Source organism: Danio rerio, chromosome 14 (genome assembly GCF_052040795.2).
Source record: "Danio rerio strain M-AB ecotype USA chromosome 14, GRCz13ab, whole genome shotgun sequence".
Classification (NCBI taxonomy): Eukaryota; Metazoa; Chordata; class Actinopteri; order Cypriniformes; family Danionidae; genus Danio; species Danio rerio.
This window is the reverse complement of record NC_141034.1, coordinates 1,815,001-1,837,405: the sequence shown is the minus strand read 5'-3', so window position 1 is coordinate 1,837,405 and position 22,405 is coordinate 1,815,001. Positions and strand designations below refer to the sequence as shown.

The window sequence follows — 22,405 nt, the reverse complement described above, 5'->3', positions numbered from 1 at the left end:
CAGCATCATTAGATCAATGCTCGAGCCTCAGCGTGAGGGGAAACACGTGTTTTCAGAGAGTTCACAGGCTATTACTTTACATTTAATCGGCTTTATTTAATATTTAATGGGCTGACAGAGGACGGGAATTATTAACAGGCCAAAATGTCATTTGCTGTGTCAGTTTGGCTTCAGGGCTGTGGAGATTTTCTCTCCTGATAAGTTTTTTTTTCCATGCAGTGTGGCCTTTAAACTCCTGCGCTTCAGCACACGCTGACACACACTCACACACAGATCATAATAAAAACACACAGGAGCTGTTTTTAAACGCTCTATTACTTACCGGCGTCAATTCATATTCCTCCACCGCCGCTTCTCTCAAAGTCTCTTATTTATTATTGAAAAGCACATACGACCCCTATATCACTTAATTCTACTTTACGCTGCTGCTTTTATATCTCCGTGTGTGTGTTTCTCGGATGCGCGCGCGCTCTGTGCTGAGGTTGGGAAATTGATAACGCGCCGGAGACGCGCAATAAAAATGACGCCCGCGGGCGCGACACCCGGATCCCCGATTATGCAAATACGGGGTAATTTTAAAGACAAATCGTCGGCTTTTATCCCCTTATATTTCTGCTTTATACGTCTCGCTTTCTCCGGAGAATAAAACGTTTAATGTGTCGAGCCCAATGATGGATCTGACCTTCAATCACGTCAGCGAATGGATGGGGCTTTGTGTGAAGAGACGAAAACAAAATGCGAGAATTTTGCCATTAATATTCCTAAAGTTTTGTGCACAGAAAGTGTGAAAAATATTGATATTAAACAAACAAACAAACTTAGGTTTTTTTATTAAGCGGATTAAATGTCCAGTGAATGCAAAACGCTTTCAATTATAGCATTAAAACCAAATTCGCAGCTAAAAACTGATTTTAATTGATCTTAAAAGTGTGTGGAAATAATATAAGGTGAATTTTGGGAAATCTGGGACACCTAAACTTCACCCTATTTAAAAATAGGCTACAAGTCGCGTTTGATCTAAATTTAATATAAGCTTGCGTGATTGTTTAATATTAAAATGAGAAGTGAAGCTATTTTAATTAAAAACATTCATTTTCTTTCCGGCTAGTCACTTTAATAATCAGGGGTTGCCACAGCGGAATGAACCGCCAACTTATCTAGCATATGTTTTACGCAGCGGATGCCCTTCCAGCCACAAACCAACACTAAACCACACTCTTTTAATTAAAAACAATCATCTGAAATATTTAGTAGCCATAATAAACCAATAAAATGCCTACAGTTCTTGGCATGTGTGTTTTAAAGTAGACTTCATTAAGTTTACTTTTTCTCCGACATATACACACAAGGGAACAGTCATTTTAAGGAACAATTTTTACTATTAATAACCATCAACTTCGACTTTTAGCTCAATAAACACCTAATTTGCTGTGTTTTAATTGCGATTACAGTAGAAGTTATATGCGGGTATGGAGAATAAGATCATTCAGAGAGATATAAAGTACTAATAAGGAATATATATAATATATTAAATAATATATAATAAACTGATGCTAGGTAATGAGCCAGTTTTATACTGAGAAATGGTACTTAAACTAGTCACAGTTTATTTTAAAGAACAATTTTGCTATTGATAACCTATAACTACGACTTTTAGCTCAATAAACACCTAATTTGCTGCATTTTAATAGCGACTAGAAGTAGTTTATGTATTCGGGTGTGGAGAATAAGATCATTCAGAGGATTATATAGAACTAATAAGGAATGTATAATATATTAAATTATATAAAATAAACAGATGCTAATAATAGGCAGGTAATAAGCCAGTTTTTACAGTGAGAAATGGTACTTAAACTAGTCACAGTTTATTAACATCGATAGATATTTGTATTTGGGTATGAATGATATTGCAGAGAAAAATATAGGTCTAATAAGCAATATATAAGGAATATATTAAATAATATATAATAAACAGATATGTTAATGATAGACAGGTAATAGGTAGTTGTTACAGTGAGAATTGGTACTTAAACTAGTCACAGTTTATTTTAAGGAACAATTTTTGCTAATAATAATCATTAAACGACTTATTTGCTGTTTATTAATAACGATTAAGGTAGTAGATTGTGTATTTGGGTATGGAGAATAAGATCATTCAGAGCAATATATAGTATTAATAAGGAATATATGAGCAAGATATTATATATGATATAATAAAGATATGTTAATAATAGGCAGGTAAGCCAGCTATTAGTGAGTATTGGTTCTTAAAGTGGTACCATAATCCTAATCCTAATAATAATAATAATAATAATAATAATAATAATTATTATTATTATTATTATTATGATTATGATTATTATTATTATTATTATTATTATTATTATTATTATGATTATTATGATTATGATTATGATTATTATTATTATTATTATTATTATTATTATTATTATGATTATGATTATTATTATTATTATTATTATTATTATTATTATTATTATTATTATTATAATCATCATCATCATCATGATGATGGGTTATTTTTTATTATCATGCTTGAGATTATACAAGGTCAAGCACTTATACAAGAGGGCGTTAATTACATTGTTGGAGCAATTACAAAAGCACACAGGCCTGCGCTCATATGACGGGTGAAAACCTCGCGGGACGCATAAATAACGGGAGGACGAGCGATACCGATTACAGCATAGTGAAGATCTCAGAGCAGCTCAATCAATCAGGACAGAGAGAGAGAGAGAGAGAGAGAGAGAGAGAGAGAGAGAGAGAGAGAGAGAGAGAGAGAGAGATCTATAACGCGGATGGACAGCCAGCAAAGTCAAGTATATCTGGGTGCATTTGCTAAATAACACAGTGCCAATTAATGTCTAAAGTCAAGGAAACTGAAGAAGAAGAAGCAAATGTGACATAATTATACGCTATTATCACGCGTCTAACAGTAAACAGGCCAAATTTGTCGCCGCGTGCACATATGGCACGGACACGCGCCAGAAGCACGTTTAGGGGAGTCAAGCGTTTCTGCCAGAAATGTCTGAATACATTCACGGGCCGGTTTTTAAAAAATCATTCATGTGTCTACAGCCGTCAAAGGCTCTGTGCAGGCGGTGGCACATTTTTAGACAGCGTGTCCATTTCACTGACGCTGAAAACTGCGCGCTAATAGTGTGCGTGAGGACAAATTACGCGAATAAATCTTTTGGTGTTGCTTCACCTCTGGTCACAAATACATACTTGTTGATTCTGTGAGGCTTATTAATGATACTGTTTTTTTTTGTCTTTACACAGCAGCTAAAGTGTGTGATAAACTTTATTAGCAATTTAATTTATTTGCATGTCATCCTGCTTAAAGCGACTGGAGAATGCGTAAAGTGAATTACGCACACAGTACAAACATATTTATGATTTAAGAGATGCTGTGAACGCAGATTTGATAACAGTATTGTAATCTAAAAATGCTCTGGGTTCCACACAATCGATTTGTGTTGGTCAACATAAAGGAATTAACTTATTCGTTGTTGTTTTTTTCGTTTTTTTTCACAATTTTAAGCGGATTTAACATAAAACAATTAAGTTGTCCCCTTCAAAAAGCTCAAGAATTGTGTTAATTAAGTTAATTTTAAATAAGTAATTTGAACAAGCAGTCATTTTTGGGTTTAGGTTGCGCTTCTTTATTTAGAAAAAAAGTAAAATATCAAGTGTTATAATAAAAAGTATATCATGCTATTCATGCATGCATCCATGAATTAATCTAAAAAAATATATTGCAAAAAAAATTACCAATATGAAAGAAAGTAAGTCTTTGTCATTTGTTCTCCACGGTAAAAGATGTGTGTGTGGAGGCCCGGGGCCGCTTATGTCCATTTCACCTGCTCAGACGCTTCTAAACTGCATTACTGACTCAATCTTCGCGGCTCTTTCATTGCGCGTGTCCTGCCAGCAGCCTGCCCACGGCAAACACTCCATTTCCCGGTGCGAGGACACGAATTTGGCCATCAATTTAAACGGCTCTGCGCGCTCACACACACACACACACGCGCGCACACACACACACATACACGCCGACGGTCCGGCGCACAACTTCTCATATCTGATGGATTCTGTTTGGGTGAGATTTATGTAATAAAATCTAATTGGTGTGTTGCGAGATGGTTTTACTGAATGAAATTACGCGCAGCGCAGAGCGTTCGGCATGTGGGGTTCGAGCATTCATCAACGCCGCGGCACAAATCAATGTTGTGCATCTGAGCAGCAGATCTGGAGATTCAGAGATGACGAAAAGCAGACGATCTCCGATTTCTGCACATTGATCGATAACGAACATGAATCCTGCGCGTTTATCTCAATCTGTTCTGTAGAAAAACGCGACTTTTAACTGACAGGGCGAGAACACGGCACTGATTATTGAAATTAAACCAAGCGCAGTTAATTCCATTAGAAAACACGAATCTGTTTTGAACGCATATCTACAAAGTTAATTCAAAGTTTAATGCGATTGGATATAATGAGAGACCTCTGTAAATAAATTAGCAGCAGGATCTTTCAGCCCCAATAAATGCGCATTTCGGAAATTGGTCTGATGACATTATTGAACAACACGACAAGGCTTCAGTTCAGTTTTTTCTAAATGTCAGCCAATAGATGGAGATAATGACGGGCCCATGCAGTCGACCAATGAAAACTTGTGCTGAAGAGTTTGGCACGCGCCGCGGAGCGAAACACTCGACAGTTTGACGCGCGGCGCATCGGTGGCGAGACCTGAAGAGTTCAACCGAAACGGGAAACACGGGAATCAACCATGGACAAGGCTAAAACTAAATTAAAACTATCCTTCCCGCACTTAAGGTGATTTTGTTCGCTTTTAATCCGACATAATCTGGGAATCATGGAGCGCGAGGAGTCAAAACCGCCGTCTAAAGCTCACCAGGAACCCATACGATTTGGGATCGACCAGATTTTAGGCTCTGCGGAACCGGAGAGCAGCCGATTAGGAAGTCCAAACATTGCTCCTCATGTCCCCCTGCCCGGGGTTTCGCTGGAGGAGTCCGGCCGAGTGTTCGGGGTGAGCAGCGCGCTGCTGCCCGGCGGAGTGATTCGGGTCCCAGCGCACAGACCGCTCGCTCCCGCCATGATGAGCGCGGCCCCGGCGCTGTGCTTCCCCTGGATGGACAATAACCGCAGGTTCCCCAAAGACAGGCTGCCAGGTAAAGACAAAACACACGAGGATGCTGGAAATTATCCACAAGCTTCACAGGTCTCTGGATGCTGGAGCTGCGCGGCTGGTTTCTGAAAATGATTCATTGGATTTACTAATTTTTTAAGGTAAGTGGTTGCAAATAAGAGCTGAATTTAAACAATAACAAATTAAGTTGAACATTAATAAATTTAATTAGTATAAATTCAGCCCATATAAATTGCAACCACTCACCTTAAAAACAAATGAGTACATCTAATTAATCATGTTTATCAGTGTGACAGTACATAAAATAAATAAAATAGATCTATAATAATAATAATAAATAAATAAATAAAATCATCACTATAAAATTACCCAATGAACTTGATTGCAAAAACAGTATTTGTAATGATACCCATATTATTTTGGTACACATAACCGCAGGTTCCCCAAAGACAGGCTGCCAGGTAAAGGAAAACGCGAGAATGCTGGAAATTATCCACAGGCTTCACAGGTCTCTGGATGCTGTACCTGGGTATTTGGTTTCAGAAAATATTTCACAGGATGTTAGTATTTGTTTAAAATAATGATAATAAATGAAATAAATAAGCATTCCACTGCGAATTAAATAAATCCAATTAAATCAAATCACCATTATGAAGTTACCCAAATAACTTAATAATAAACTTAAATAACCTAATTGTTTTTGTAATGCCTATTAATAATTATATACATTAAAATAAATAGAAACTACATTTTTAATTATGCTGATTAAATGAATTATTTGCTTGCTCCTAAATGCAAGCGATATATTAATACATCAGTTTCGATTTTAATTTATCAATTTCGATGGTAAAATATTTAATAAAGGCTAATAAATTTATATATATATATATATATATATATATATATATATATATATATATATATATATATATATATATATATAGGTTTTGTGAATATATATTGATGTAAATATGCTGATTAAGAATGTAAGTAAGAATTTGAACGACATTATCAAATTACCAAATAGAAAAAAGAACCCAAACCATTTGAAAAAAAAAATATATATTAATTAATAACAAATTAATTAATTAAAAAAAGCGCATAAAACAAGCATTAAGGGAACGTTCATTTACACTCTTCAAGAACAGGTCCATAATTTTAGTTTGATACTTGTTAAATATGCTTTGAAAAAAAAAAAAAAAAAAATATATATATATATATATATATATATATATATATATATATATATATATATATATATATGCGTTCTGCCCTTAATTATTCACAGAAATGTGCGACTTAACAATTACTGAATGTTCTGTCAAATTTCGATAATAACGCGATGAGCTGCTTTATCATGTGCATGTGTTTTGCGCTCTTTTAAGAGGGTTAATGAAGTGCATTCAGCTTTCTGAATGTTTTTTCGTTAAGTCTATTGCATATTAAACAAACATCTAATCAGCAATCAACAAGAACATTTAATAATAATCAGACACATTTAGAGCAACTGTTGAAAGCGATTAGTTGACTTAAGGCAACGAGTTTACTCTCTTTTTTAAGTAAACAAACAATGTTCATAATTATAACTTAAGTCAATGCGTCGACTGACCTGCTTTTAAATTGATGATATTATTATCTGGGAAAAAATGTGATTGTTTTGAGAAAATCTATAAGGAAACAGAACAGCATAAATTATACTTTTTCTCTGTTTCGCAGCTCTCATTCCGTTCACCGTGACCCGGCGGATCGGTCACCCGTACCAGAACCGAACTCCGCCCAAACGGAAAAAGCCTCGCACGTCGTTCTCGCGGGTGCAGATCTGCGAGCTTGAGAAGCGCTTTCACCGGCAGAAATACCTGGCCAGTGCGGAGCGCGCGGCCCTCGCTAAGAGCCTGAAGATGACGGACGCGCAGGTCAAAACCTGGTTCCAGAACCGCAGGACCAAGTGGAGGTGAGAGACAGACCTGTTCATCCATTCATTCATTCATTCATTCATTCATTCCCCTTCGGCTTAGTCCCTGATTTATCAGGGGTCGCCACAGCGGAATGAACTGCCAACTGCTCAGACATATGTTTTACGCATGCAGCGGATGCCCTTCCAGATGCAACCCAGTACTGCAAACAGTTTATATGGGCTGACTTTAAACAAATTAAGTTGAACATAAAAAAAAAGCATTCTTCAAAGTAGTTTGAAATAATAATATAATGAGTAAGAAATAATAAAGAGAGAAATAAGTCTGTAAAATAACAGAACTTTCACTTGCAGTTTAATACCAGGTGTTTGTAGAGCATTATACAACATCAACACAGACAATTCAGCACTGCACACTATTACACATGACAATAAAAGTCACTTTTTTCAATTGTCCAAGGTTAAAAAGTGTCTTTCTTTTGTTGAACACAAAACAGAGATATTTTGAAGAATGCTGAAAACCGGTAACCATTGACTTCCATAGTAAAATACAAACTAAAAATACTACAGAGGTCAATGGGTACAGATCTTCTGCATTTGTCCAAAAATATTAGAGGCAACTTCAGCCATTTCTTTTCATTGCATTCATTCAAAAGCATTGACTGAACCATGTTAATTTATTCACTATTTACCCAGCCTCACATCACATTCTATAGAATAAGTAAATGGAGTAAAAACGAATACTTTCCACTTGTTAAGCGTGACGTCATGCGAAGCAGCTTCTGAGTCCAAGCGCAATATCAAACTTTATGGGGAGACTCATCAAATGATAATAATAAACGTTTACGAAGCTCTGTGTTACTTTAGAAAATCACAATCGCAATATATAGAAGCATGCCTAATATCCGATGGCCAGAAAGTGATAAATGTTTTGTAAATGGTTAGTCCACAGACTGTTGTGTACGCCATCATCTTATATGAAATTCACCTTAACGTGTGAAATGACTAATCAAATACAGTTCATCTGGAAAATAGCAGCGCTTCCCTTTTTCCACATGTTTTTATGCTACAGTCCGATTCCAAAATGGATTAGATTAATTTATTTCCTCAACATTCCACACACAATGTGAAGAAAGAGTTTTTGAAATTGTTGCAGATTTATTAAAGATAAAAAAGCTGTAGAATCACATGTGCATCATTATTCACAGCCTTTGCTCAATACTCTGTTGATGCACCTTTGGCAGCGATTACAGCCTCAAGTCTTTCTGAATATGATGCCATAAGCTCGGCACACCTGTCTTGTTGCCCATTCCTCTTTGCAGACCTCTCAAGCTCTATCAGGTTGAATGGGAAGCGACGGTGTACAGCCATTTTCAGATCTCTCCAGAGATGTTCAATAGGATTTAGGTCTGGACTCTGGGTCGGCCACTCAAGGACATTCACTGAGTCATTGTGAAGCCGCTCCATTGATATTTTGGCGGTGTGCTTTGGGTCACTATCCTGCTGGAAGATGAAGCGTCGCCCCAGTCTGAGGTCAAGAGCACTCTGAAGCAGGTCTTCATTCAGGATGTCTCTGTACACTGCTGCGTTCATCTTTCCCTCTATCCTGACTAGTCTTCCAGTGGAAAAACATCCACACAGCATGATGCCAACACCACCATGCTTCACTGTAGGAATGCTATTAGCCTGATGATGAGTAGTGGCTGGTTTTCTCCAAACATAACACTTTGCATTCACTCCAAAGAGTTCAATTTCAGTCTCATCAGACCAGAGAGTTTAGTTTCTTATAGTCTGAGAGTTCTTCAGATGCCTTTTGGCATGTTCCAGGCGGGGAGTGTCTTCCATCTGGCCACTCTACCATACAGGCCTGATTGGTGGATTGCTGCACAGATGGTTGTCCTTCTGTAAGGTTTTCCTCTCTCCACAGAAGAACGCTGGTGCTCAGACAGAGTGACCATCAGGTTATTGATCACCTCCCTGACTAAGGCCCTTCTCCCCCGATCACTCAGCTTAGATGGCCGGCCAGCTCTAGGAAGAGTCCTGGTGGTTAAACATCTTCCACTTGATGATGGAGTGCTTAGTGGAACTTTTAGAGCAGCAGAAATGTTTCTGTCACCTTCCCCGACCTTGTGCCTCCTGACAATCCTGCCTCTGAGGTCTACAGACAATTCCTTTGTCTTCATGCTTGGTTTGTGCTTTGACATGCACTGTCAACCCTGGCCCTTATATAGACAGGTGTATGCCTTCTTAAATCACGTCCAATCAACTGAATTGACCACAGGTGAACTCCAATGAAGCTGCTGAAACATCTCAGGCATGATCAGTGGAGACGGAATGTACCTGAGCTCAGTTTACAGCTTCACACCAAAGCCTGTGAATACTGATGTACATGAGATTTTACAGCTTTTATATTTTTTAATAAATTTGCAACAATTTCAAAATCTCTTTTTCCACATTGTCATTACGGGGGATTGTGTGTAGAATGTTGAGGAAATCAATGAATTAAGTCCATTTTGGAATAAGGCTGTAACATAGCACTATAGTTACATATATAATTACAATTAATTAATTATTAATAATTATAGTTACATATATAGTTATAGTTTTCATATATGAAAACTTTCCGGATGCACTGTATATTCTCAATTCAAATGAGTAATGGCTTGGAGCCAGAAACAGTATTTCATACGTCCCGCATAGTATCAAACACCATGGAAGTCAATGGTTACAGGTTTTCAGCATTTTTTGAAATGTCTTCCTTTGTGTTCAAAAGCATAAATAAAGTGAAGAGTGAGGGCGACGCAGTGGCGCAGTAGGTAGTGCTGTCGCCTCACAGCAAGAAGGTCGCTGGTTTGAGCCTCAGCTGGGTCAGTTGGTGTTTCTGTGTGGAGTTTGCATGTTCTCCCCGCGTTCGCGTGGGTTTCCTTTAGGTGCTCCGGTTTCCCCCACAGTCCAAAGACATGTGGTTCAGGTGAATTGTGTAGGGTAAATTGGTCCGTAGTGTATGAATGTCAATGAGTGTGTACGGATGTTTCCCAGAGATGGGTTGTGGCTGGAAGGGCATCCACTGCGTAAAACCTGTGCTGGATAAGTTGGTAGTTCATTCCACTGTGGCGACCCCTGATTAATAAAGGGACTAAGCCGACACGAAAATGAATGAATGAAAGTGAAGAGTGAGTTAAATAATGGCATAAATGTAATTTTTGAATGAACAATCTCTTTAATTTGTATTAAATGTTTTGTTTAATATATTTTTCTCGTCATCTTACTTCAAATTCTCCAGAAGGCAGACGGCTGAGGAACGTGAGGCTGGGCGTCAGCAAGCCAATCGGATGCTGCTTCAGCTGCAGGCCGACGCCCTCCAGAAGTCCATCAGCGAATCAGTGTCGTCAGATCCTCTGTGTTTGCATAACTCCTCCCTCTACGCCCTGCAGAACCTCCAGCCCTGGGCTCAGGAGAGAACCGCAAAAATGAGCAGCGCCTGAAACACTGCTGGAGCCAAAAACCCATCAGCTTCACACGCACTGCCCTGAAAACTGACAACAAAAAGACTGGATATGATTATTCATTTTGTAAGGAGCACCTTTTGTGGAAACAACACCAAACACATTCCCCTTTTTTTAAATCCAGTGGGAAACAATCACAGCCAGAAGATCTGTAAATACAGTCCAGGGGTCTGATGTTTATTATTATTATTATTTTAATTTACGTAGAAACCTTAAAAGTGAACATACAGCAGAATACATGTTAATTTATTTATTACTGGCAATGATATGATAAAGGCAAAATTTGGGTTTGTGGGGGAAACCAGAACACTCAGAGGAAACCCACACCAACAAGGGGAGAACTTACAAACTCCACACAGAAATGCCAACTGACCCAGCCGGGGCTCGAACCAGCAACCTTCTTGCTGCGAGGTGAACATGCTACCCACTGCGCCACCGTGCAGCCCTAAGCTAAACTTTTTCATGTTTATTAATGAGACCCCTGATGATGTCCGTAATGAAGTCTGTACATGTCATGAAAACGATGGTAAATATTTTGTGCTATTCTGGTGACGATGCTTTACTACGATGTTCGTATAGTATATAGTAAATATTATACTATATAGAGCATTCTTTTCTATTGGCGAAGTAGTACATTTCAATTCAAATGCAGTACATACGCAGCTAAAGTCTTTTGGCTGGCCTGGGAACGCTTTGGGATCTCCCTGGAGGAGAAACTGTCTGGGGAGAGGAAAACTTGGAGTTTTTTCTTGAGACTGGAACCCTGCACCCCAGTTCCAGAAAAGTGGATGAAAAAGAAAGTGATTGAATGAGTGAATGAATGAATGAATGAATGCATGAATGAATGAATAAATTATTGAATGAATGCACGAATGAATAATTGCATGAATGAATGAATGAATGCACAAATGAATGAATGAATGCACGAATGAATGAATGAACAAACGAACAAACGAATGAATGCAGGAATGCATGAATAAATGAATAAATGCACGAATAAATGAATGCACAAATCTATGCATGAATGAATGAATGAATGCACGAATGAATTAATGAATGAATGCATGAATTAATGAATGAATGCATGAATGAATAAATGAATGAACGAACGAACGAAAGAAGGAATTAACGAATGAATAAATGAACGAATGCAGGAATGCATGAATAAATGAAAAAATGCATGAATGAATGAATGCACGAATGAATGAATGCACAAATGCATGAATGAATAAATCAATGACTGAATGCATGAATGAATTAATGAATGAATGCACGAATGCATGCATTAATGCACGAATGAATGCATGAATGCACAAATGCCCGAAGGCAAGAATGAATGAACAAATGCACAAATGAATGAATGAATGAATGAATGCATGCATGAATGAATAAATGATTGAATGAATGAATGAATGAATGAATGAATGAATGAATGAATGAATGAATGAATGAACGAACGATCAAACGAACAAACGAATGAATGAATGAATTTTTATTGATTCCAACTTTTGTGTTGGCAATTGTAGTCACAAAACCAACGCTTCCAACGCAAAAGTTAATAGGAGAATGTGCGCTTGCTGTAAGTAAAACATGTTCACGCGTAAATGAGACCCCAGATGATGTCCGTAAAGAAGTCTGTACATGTCATGAAAACAATGGTTAATATTTTGTGCTACTCTGGTGACGATGCTTTACTGACTAATGTTTGTCGTTGTTTATTATTGGTTTTTATCCAGAAGATCAACGGTGTGTAAATACAACACTGCACAATCAGCGTTACCCATTGAAAGTTTTATTGTTAAATAGTTTACACAACATTTGAACAAGAGGATACCGAAGCATCTCCTGCATCCGTCTGTCTCTCCACCACTCCATCAGACCGGCTTCCTCTTACAACATCATGGAGAATAAATAAACAAATCAGACACAGTTTTTAGAGACACTGCCGCTCATATTCAGGCCCACTTTGCAGAGTATAAAATATACAATGTGTGTAATAAATTAAAGTTCATATATTTTAATCTCGTTATGCTGTACCGGCACAGTGATTGTTATAAAACACATCAGAAAATGATCAAGAAATGATCACAAATAAAAATAAATAAGTGGTTTTTGGAGCAGTTTTAAGGTCTGCCAGGACTGTTTGTAACAACTGTGATAAACACAGATTTCACTTGAAACTCAATTACAAGCATTCGTTCACAATTTTAGCTTTTTGATTATATATATATATATATATATATATATATATATATATATATATATATATATATGTGTGTGTGTGTGTGTGTGTGTGTGTGTGTGTGTGTGTGTGTATTAACACTAATTTTAATATTATATATCTATTTCTTATATATATATATATATATATATATATATATATATATATATATATATATATATATATATATATATATATATTCAGTTCATTCTATATATATTATCTCCATTCTAACTCATTTTCGCAATATATTAAGATAATGCTATGAATCAAGTCACACATTATTGATCTTTTATTTGCTCTCTTTACAATCTCATATTCTGTTGACATGTTTTGTTTGCTCTCTTCTTAAATTATAGTCACAGTAAGATGGCATTATGGCTGCATAAAACAGTACTAAGTTTTGGCAATTCACAGCTTTCATGTAGTACAAAAATAATAATCTCAAAAACATGTCTTAAATGAAACATTACATACAAAGACACGAAATATACAGTGACTGCTAAAGTTTGCTACGGTCAATGACAATCCTCGTCACTTTCACATCATAATCTGCACAAATGTGAAGCCAAGAATTAAAGAAAAAGGAAAATAATGCAGAAGGTAAAGCGCTGTGGTTTATAGTAGAGAATCACATACTGGGGTGAAGCGTGACATTCTGATGACGCTGACAGGCAAACAGTCCAATCAGAATGCAGAGCTCTGAGTGGGAGGAGCTTAGCGTGATCGCAAGCCAATAGAGAGACAAGTGGGGAGCATCACTTAAAATAAACACACATATGGAAAGCAGACTAGGCCAAAATACTTCAATACAAACAGTCTGACTGACTTAGGTTTGTTTGGCACGCACGCACACATGCACAGAGATTTAGTTTTTTTTGGAAGGAGATAAAACCAGTATATTGTTATAAGATATCCTTCACACATAAACACGATGGCAAATTTATGTCTATATATTTTATGTGCATTATTAAAAATAGAGAGAGAGAGATACAAGTTAAATTGAGAATGTGGTAGACAATTTAAATGTAGTATTTATTCATAATTTAGGAGAAGTAGTAGTAACAATAATTTAAAATATTAACAATAATATATATAAAAAAATAACAACAATAATAAAAAGACAATTTATTATTATCATTATATTTAATCAAGTTTTAAAAAGAATACTACTGAACTGTAAATGTAATAATAATGCATATAAGTAATAATAATAATAAAATAAGTAATTATTTTACAAAATTGGAAAGATGTCTGGCACACTGAAAATACAGTGATCATGTGCTGTTCAAGAAGTCACAGTGCTGCATTAAATTTCACATTTAAATAATTGCATCACTGTCTTTGCAAGTGAAAAGCAATAACTGGCCAATCAGAGGATAACACTACTTCATACACTCAGGAAAACTCATCTATGCAGATTTTAACACTTGAGTTTTGTTTTCATGCCCTGAAGTATCTTCCCATATGCAAATACAGTCTTGAATACAGCCGTTTCATTGGTTGTTGTGCTAGCCAGTGTGCTGGCAGTGTTTTGACACGTTCGGATTTCATGTGTTTTGGCCCCGATGGCCTTCCATATAAACAAACAACAGACAGTCACACAAGCACAGCACACAAACACTGCCAAAACACAAACAGAATGCTAATGCTAATGGAGGACAAAAAGCTGCATCTTCATAAGAAAACCATTGAGACACCGCTTTATGCTACTGGATAACACTGTAAAGAAATATCTGTAGATTAACACATATTTTCTAATTCATGTTTTTTATGATTTTGAATTGCATTATGGGATCTTGATCATACCAAAGTACTAATTTTGACGTTGACAAAGTTTGAAAAAGTCACTTTAATTGACATTTTTAATAGATGATATATATACATATATATATATATATATATATATATATATATATATATATATATATATATATATATATATATATATATATATATATCATCTATTAAATATAGATGAATTTTAAATGAATGAATATTAATTAATTAATTAATTAATGATGAATATTAAATATATATATATATATATATATATATATATATATATATATATATATATATATATATATATATATATATATATATATATATATATATATATATATGTACACACACACACACAACTGTTCTGTCTGGTTCTCGAATGAGATATTAAAGCAATATCAGCACTGGTACAGCCTTTTCACCCTTGTGTATTACTCCGCCCACACTAGGACTAAACAACTCACTACAGTTTGACAAATATTGCAGCTGTTGGACAACATCATGTACTTTTGAGGCTTTTTTAGTTGAGAATGGAGTTGTTTAGATTGCAACTATGCAGTTTGTTTGGAAGGACAGTGTCTATTTTAAATATTCATAATTTCAGAGATTCAGCACATCGGTGGTCATCAGCCTGTCATACTGAGCAGAGCAAAGTCAGCAGACGTTCTGCCAGCAGATGGCGACAGAGACCGCATACTAAGCCTTTAGGTTAGTATTTTTAAGCCTTTAAGGAGAAAAACTCAGCGTGAATTTCAAACTACAGCTGATCAAATCATTATTAAACAGGTAAGTGACTTTCTAAGTCGATCTCTCTCTTTTGTATGTTGTAGTGCTGTATTTATACCACAGTAATCTGATAGTGTTTGCTTTGCTTTGGCTTTTTCGGGGTTAATAATTGTGATCTGATTGCAGCAGAGAAATACTGGGAAATCTCTGTAGACTGATGGCATTTCATGCTGTTCAGCCTTATAATTTTAAAATGTGAGCAAAATCCGCTGTTTTGTCATCACTTTAGACATTACGCTAGAGAATCACTCCAGCACGAGCTCTACAGTGAAGTTGGTGAAGTAGCAGCGGTTTCTGCTGTTCTGATGGTCAGCTGCAGATGTAAATGAATGGCGGAAGAAAGTAGTTCCTCAAACAAAAGGTTTTTCGAGACTTTTGTGTTTGATTTTCTTTTATATATATACAAAATTATGCCGTCGAACTGTTGTATAAATGCAATATCACGCTTGTAGCAGTGCAATATGGCTGTATATCGTCAATGGTGGGACACTAAAGGGGGTCGCACACCAGAAGCGAAGCACAGCGACGTGCCTCGACAGGCAGCGCCAGAATTCTAAACATAGGTTTTTTCAGGGTACACACACTGGCGCAGCAAGTCGGCGGCTGTCTGCGGCGCCCAGCCACAACTCAAGACACTGTTCATATTTCTGCCACGCCACAAAGCGCCATCTGAATAGTTATATATTAAATAACATGCCAATGTATGTGTCTGGTGTGTGATACGTCCACTGTGATGTGCATGTCCCGGTGCATATCGGCGCATCCGGTGTGCGACCTGCTTATGCCACTCGGTCTGCGACCTCCAGCTAACGCACGCCTCCCACCAGTGCTGATATACAGCCACATGGCACTGCTACTCGTGTGATATTGCTCATAAATATCAGTAGTGATATATTGTCTGGGTTGGTGTTGTAAATAACAGTATAAAGCCTGGTAATAAACCAGCAGAACTTTTTCTGGTATGTTATAGGCTTAATTATATATAATAATATTAAATAAATATTAAAAAATATAACGTCATATATGACGACTCAGTGGCTCAGTGTTTAGCACTGTCACAGCACAGCAAGAAGGTCGCTGGTTTGAGTCCCGGCTGGGTCAGTTGGTGTTTCTGTGTGGAGTTTGCATGTTCTCCCCTTGTTGGCGTGGGTTTCCTCCGAGTGCTCCGGTTTCCCCCACAGTCCAAACAGTAGGGTAACTGATGAACTGTAGTGTGAATGAGTGTGTATGGGTGTTTCCCAGTACTGGTGTGCAGCTGGAAGGGTATCTGCTGCGTAAAACATATGCTGGAATAGTTGGCGGTTCATTCCGCTGTGGCGACCCCTGATGAATAAAGGAACTAAGCCGAAGGAAAACGAATGAATGAACTTTATATACAATAAATTGTTTTAAAATACTAAAATGAGTGCAAATATTTCAAGATGACGATCAAGATCCCTTAATGCAATTCATAAATAAATAAACTGAAAACACCTGTCAATCATTAAAATACTGAAGATGTTAATTAACGGACTCTTTGTTTACAGTGCATTAATAACTGCATGTTTATATCAAAATGACACACACAGAAAACACTTCAGATCAGATGTGCTGAATATTTGCATTATATCACAAGTCGATCGGATATTATTCTGCAAAAAAAACTGTACCTCATTGTCTGACATAGATTATAATAATAAAGCGTTCACATTTAATTAAAAAACCCTTACAGTAAGTTCAGCTTTATAGAAACTCCGACATGCTCTTTAACTAGCTCCCTGTTTGGTTATAGACACGTAACTCTGATGCCCAATCGAGTTTAACCAGAGGATTTCCTGAAAGCAAACCGTCTGTGTGTTTGGGTGGATGTGTTTGTGGATTTACGACAGGGTGAACGTTGTTTTCTCCTCTGCTGTTTCTGATCAGTTAGTTTTCTTCTTTCTCCATTTCTGATGTTCTGTGCCTTTAAATCACGTTCTCGAAGAGCTGCAGAGACCTCATGATGTTCTCATCCTGTACAACACCAACACAACAAAGATGCTTAATCAGAGACTTCACAAGGACAGGTGGAGAGAGAGAGAGAGAGAGAGAGGAACACATAAAAGATAGTCATGCAAACTGTTAATAATATTACAACACATTAGAGACGGGGTGATTTCTAACTTTACAGATGCTTAATCAAAGCTGCAAGTCTCACTCACTGCCACTAGAGGACACTGTTCACTTTCGGAATGAACTTTAAGGCTGGCTATTTGCAATGTATACTGCAAAGTCTAATGTATATAATACTATAAATCTGAATTCCTGATCCTTATTATTAGTTAAATACTCTGCAGTTCTGAGCATGACGTCGTACCTCTGTACAGGAGACAATGAATTCATCCAGAGTGACGACTCCATCTCTGTTCTTGTCCATCTTCTGCAAACAAACAAACATCCATCTGTCTTTATATACAGTATTTATGAACAGATTTTGATACAGAAACAGACCTGTAGCCAGCCTGGTAAAAGAAGTGGACCTTTTTGCAGTTATTTGTCTCATTAATTTTATTATTAGGCTCAAATGCTGCATTTTACTGACATTTTAAGTAATACCTTTTTGCTGAATTGGCTTAACAGATGATTCCGCTTGGTCTTAAAGCCTTTTTCAATGGGCTAATTTCACTGTTTATGACGGCATAGCAATCAAAATAGGACAAATTAGCTCATGTATGGCAGAAATCCTGGACTTTTGTAAGTGGTCCAAGCTTTCGAACCAACTCCCAACCCCCTCCCCTCGCCCACGGGTAGTGGAGGTTCACAATCACAGTCTGACCTGAAACAGTGTTGCCAACTATTTTGAATGAAAAGTAGCTAAAGCCTGGACGAAAACTTGCTAAATGTTGCCAAATGATGTTACACTCTAATTTGCATATCAGTGACGTCATCACGTAGTATCTGACAAGCGTAAGCCCGTCATGTTCTTCTCTTTGAGGCGCCGTGTATTATATTATATTAAAACATTACATTCAGATGCACAAAAAACAGGTTCTCATTAACATATTACTTTGCGTGATGACGTTTTTGCGTAATCACAACTCAAAACTACATCTTTATGTTGTATATATATATTATATATCTTACACTACAGACAAAATAACTTTTTTATATTAATGCGAAATTCTTTATCCACAAACAAAAATTTCATAAATCTTCTCCCTTATTTGTCCATTTTTTTTAATTGAAATTGATTCCTTGCTTAAAGCTATACGTTTATCAAACAACAAAAAATTCTGCAAGTTGATAGAAACTTATGAAAATATCCTGCTTCCAGTTAGTCTTTAATGCTTTGTTTTTTGTTTGATTTTGTACTTCCCCTCTTTATTCTATTCCATTTTTTTCTCTTGATAAAAAAAAACTTATTAAAAATATATAAAATAAAAAATATAAAATAAAAATATGTAAAAAAAACATCTTTATGTAGTATACAAAATAATTAATGTTTTCTCAAACTGACTGGCCTCTTCAGCAAAAACATTATTTGAAATATGTCCATTTAGATTTGTATGAAAAATAGAGTTGAATCTGACAAGTGTAGTATCTGACAAGCGTAAGCTTAAAAGTAAGCTTTTTAAGTAAGCGTGAGCTTAAAAGTAATACAAACACTTTTTGATAAGAATTCTTACATTTTAAATATAACACTGATAATAAACCGGTACATTCTTTTAAACAACCACAACTTGTGTTCTTACTCTTTTTAACTTGTGAAATTAACACATTTGTGAAAGTGACAACAATTATAGCACTTTTGGAATTTATTGCTACCTAAATTACCAACATATCAACAAATATCAGTAAATTAAGAGTTATGAAAAACAATCTGAGCGAGCACTTAACTCTGAGTGAAGCCTGCAGCCACTGCTCTTTTGAGTCACTTTTTAAAAATTGCTAAAAGTAGCCAAATGAATGTTAAAAATTGTTACATTTGTTGCTAGGTGATTCCTAGGGTAGTATGAAAAGTTGCTAAATCTAGCAACAAAATTGCTAAGTTGGCAACACTGACCTGAAAGAAAGCGTCCACGTGTTGTTTTGGTGTGTCTGTCTTCAGCGCAGGATAGGTGAAGCGGCCCATCATGTCATATATGGCTTTCACAATATCCATCATCTCCTGAAACCAAAATATCGTTTTAATAAAGATGTGTAAAATATACAGTAAGTACAATATTTATGTACATTTGAAAGCAAAATTATGTTATTCTGTTTTAAACATTTCTTTCTTCTGGAGAAAGTCTTATTTTAATTTGGCTGGATTAAAAGCAATAAAATAATAAAAATAATTTTAAGCTCAATATTATTAGCCCCCTTATTGAGCAATATTACTTTTGAATTTTCTACAGAACAAACCACTGTTATACAATGACTTGCCTATTTACCCTAGTTAAGCCTTTAAATGTCACTTTAAGATGAATATTTCGGAAAACAATATGTGCTGTTATCATTAAATTAGTTATTAGAAATTAGTTATTAAAACTGTTAATATTTAAACATGTCTTATTTTATTTAAAAAGTGCATTAAACAGCACTTGGGAAATCTTTGAATAAGGCCTAATGTAACAGGAGAGCTAATCATATTGACTTCAGCTGTATGTGTTAAACACAAACACTTTATTGGTGCTATATGCAAGAATATTCATGAATTGATCAATTTATTTTCAACTGTTTGTAGCAAAACAAAAACAAGACCTTGCCCGATTCTCTCTTAAGGCCCTAGGTGTTTTTTTTACATGCATTTTTTATTTCTCTTTGCTATTTGGGCTTATTAGAACCTAATTAGAATAAAAATCTAAGTATCATCTTTTGATATGAGAAAATCATCCATATACAGTTGAAGTCAGAATTATTAGCCCCCTTTTGATTTGATTTTTTAAAATATTGCTCAAATGATGTTTAACAGAGGAAGGAAATTTTCACAGTATGTCTGATAATATTTTTTCTTCTGGAGAAAGTCTTATTTGTTTTATTTCGGCTAAAATAAAAGCAGTTATTAATTTTTTAAAAACCATTTTTGGGACAAAATTATTAGCCCCATTAAGCTAATTTTTTTTTCAATAGTCTACAGAACAAACCATCGTTATACAATGACTTGCCTAATTACCCTAACCTGCCTAGTTCACCTTATTACCCTAGTTAAGCCTTTAAATGTCACTTTAAGCTGTATAGAAGTGTCTTGAAAAATATCAAGTAAAATATTATTTACTGTCATCATGACAAAGAGAAAATAAATCCGTTATTAGAAATAAGTTTTTAAAACTATTATGCTTAGAAATACGCTGAAACAATCTTCCCTCCATTAAACAGAAATTGGGGAAAAAAATAAACAGGGTGCTAATAATTCAGGGGGGCTAATAATTCTGTCTTCAACTGTATGTGGACTCGTGGTTCCAACTTTTTTTTTAAGCAAATTTAACATAGAAATTTTTTTGGAAACTTGCTTTGACTATCAGAGAGTAAAAACAACATTTATTGCCATTTTGGACAGTTAAAAATAGTGTTTGTGACAGTGTATATGCTGCAGAACAGTTGCAAGATGACACTGTATGTCTGTAACAAAATATAAAACATTCAAAGTATTTTAAATAGCCACTTAAGAGCTAAAATGTGCTGTCCATGCATGTGGACACTCGGGCCCTAGGACGATTTAGGATAACTAATTTTGTCCCTAAAACAGATTCATGACACATTTACACAAACCCGTCACAAAAAGTCACGTTAAACCAACAGAATTAAATCATGTGGAACTGATGTACACAATTATATCAAGTCAATCCAATGCACTGTTTATTCAGTGTATGAGACACATACACACAAACACTCTTTGTACACACCTAGCACTAGCACTTGTACAGTAATCTTCATGAGGACTTCCCATTAACAATCTGCATTTTTACATTTACAAAATATTCATAATGTGCTGTTTATGAGCCGTTTTCCTCATGGGGACCAAAAATTGTCCAAATTTACTAATTTAGCTATACTCGTGGGGACATGTGGTCACACACACACACAAACACACACAATTTATAAGCCGTTTTCCTCGTGCCACCAAAACAAATGTCCCCACAAGGTCCAAATTTACTGGTATTGCTAAACTTGTGAGGACATTTGGTCTCACACACACACACACACACACACACACACACACACACACACACACACACACACACACACACACACACACACACACACACACAAGTTTGTATAGCTATTTACATTTTAAAAACATTCATTCTCTGTGATTTATGAACCATTTTCCTCATGGGGACCAACAATGTCCCCACAAGGTCCAAATTTACTTGTATTGCTATTCATGTGGGGACATTTGGAACACAAGCTAAACACACATACACACACACACACACACACACACACACACACACACACACACACACACACACACACACACACACACACACACACACACACACACCTGTACAGCTCAAAATTTATTGGCATTGCTATACTTGTGGGGACATTTGGAATACAAGCTACACACACACACACACACACACACACACACCTGTACAGCTCAAAATTTACTGGTATTGCTATACTTGTGGGGACATTTGGAATACTAGCAACACAAACACACACACACACACACACACCTCTTTGTTAATGTATCCATCTCTGTTGATGTCGTACAGGTTGAAGGTCCACTCCAGCTTCTCTGTTGTGGTTCCTCTCAGTAAGATGGACAGAGCCGTTACAAAGTCCTGACAGAGAGAAAGAGAAACAATGAAGAGGAATTCATCACAGAGGACACAATCTGAGAGTTTTCTGCTGACACAAACACATATATAAAGAACAATAGAAGAAATGCAGAGTAGAGAACAGAGAGAAACGTCACCTCAAATTTGATGGATCCGTTGTGGGAAGAGTCAAATGCGTTGAACAGGTAATGCGCGTATGTGCTGGCGTCTGCAGAGAGAACACAAACACACACACACTTTTGAAGCTGAGAACATTCACATGAGTCAACA

General features: G+C 36.2%; 2 protein-coding genes across 5 annotated transcripts in view; one reads left to right on the top strand and one right to left on the bottom strand.

Moving 5' to 3' along the window:
• The first annotated feature begins 3,885 nt into the window (after nt 1-3,885).
• On the top strand, nt 3,886-12,738 carry tlx3a (T cell leukemia homeobox 3a). The gene is made up of 3 exons (XM_087281211.1): nt 3,886-5,219; nt 6,914-7,148; nt 10,393-12,738. Exons 1-3 carry the CDS (start codon nt 4,901-4,903, stop codon nt 10,592-10,594), a joined length of 756 nt encoding a protein of 251 aa, XP_087137337.1. The 5' UTR covers nt 3,886-4,900; the 3' UTR covers nt 10,595-12,738.
• Nucleotides 12,739-17,344: 4,606 nt separating this feature from the next.
• The window catches only part of kcnip1a (Kv channel interacting protein 1 a), a 58,903-nt gene continuing 53,842 nt past the window's right edge, over nt 17,345-22,405 (bottom strand). For all 4 annotated transcript variants that reach the window (XM_087281213.1, XM_087281212.1, XM_087281214.1 and 1 more), the window contains exons 4-8: nt 22,273-22,343; nt 22,031-22,138; nt 19,429-19,533; nt 17,743-17,805; nt 17,345-17,399 (exon numbers count right to left, since the gene is read on the bottom strand). In XM_087281213.1, coding sequence (XP_087137339.1) covers nt 17,352-17,399; nt 17,743-17,805; nt 19,429-19,533; nt 22,031-22,138; nt 22,273-22,343 — 395 coding nt within the window. In that variant the 3' untranslated portion in view covers nt 17,345-17,351. The remainder of the gene's footprint in view (nt 17,400-17,742; nt 17,806-19,428; nt 19,534-22,030; nt 22,139-22,272; nt 22,344-22,405) is intronic.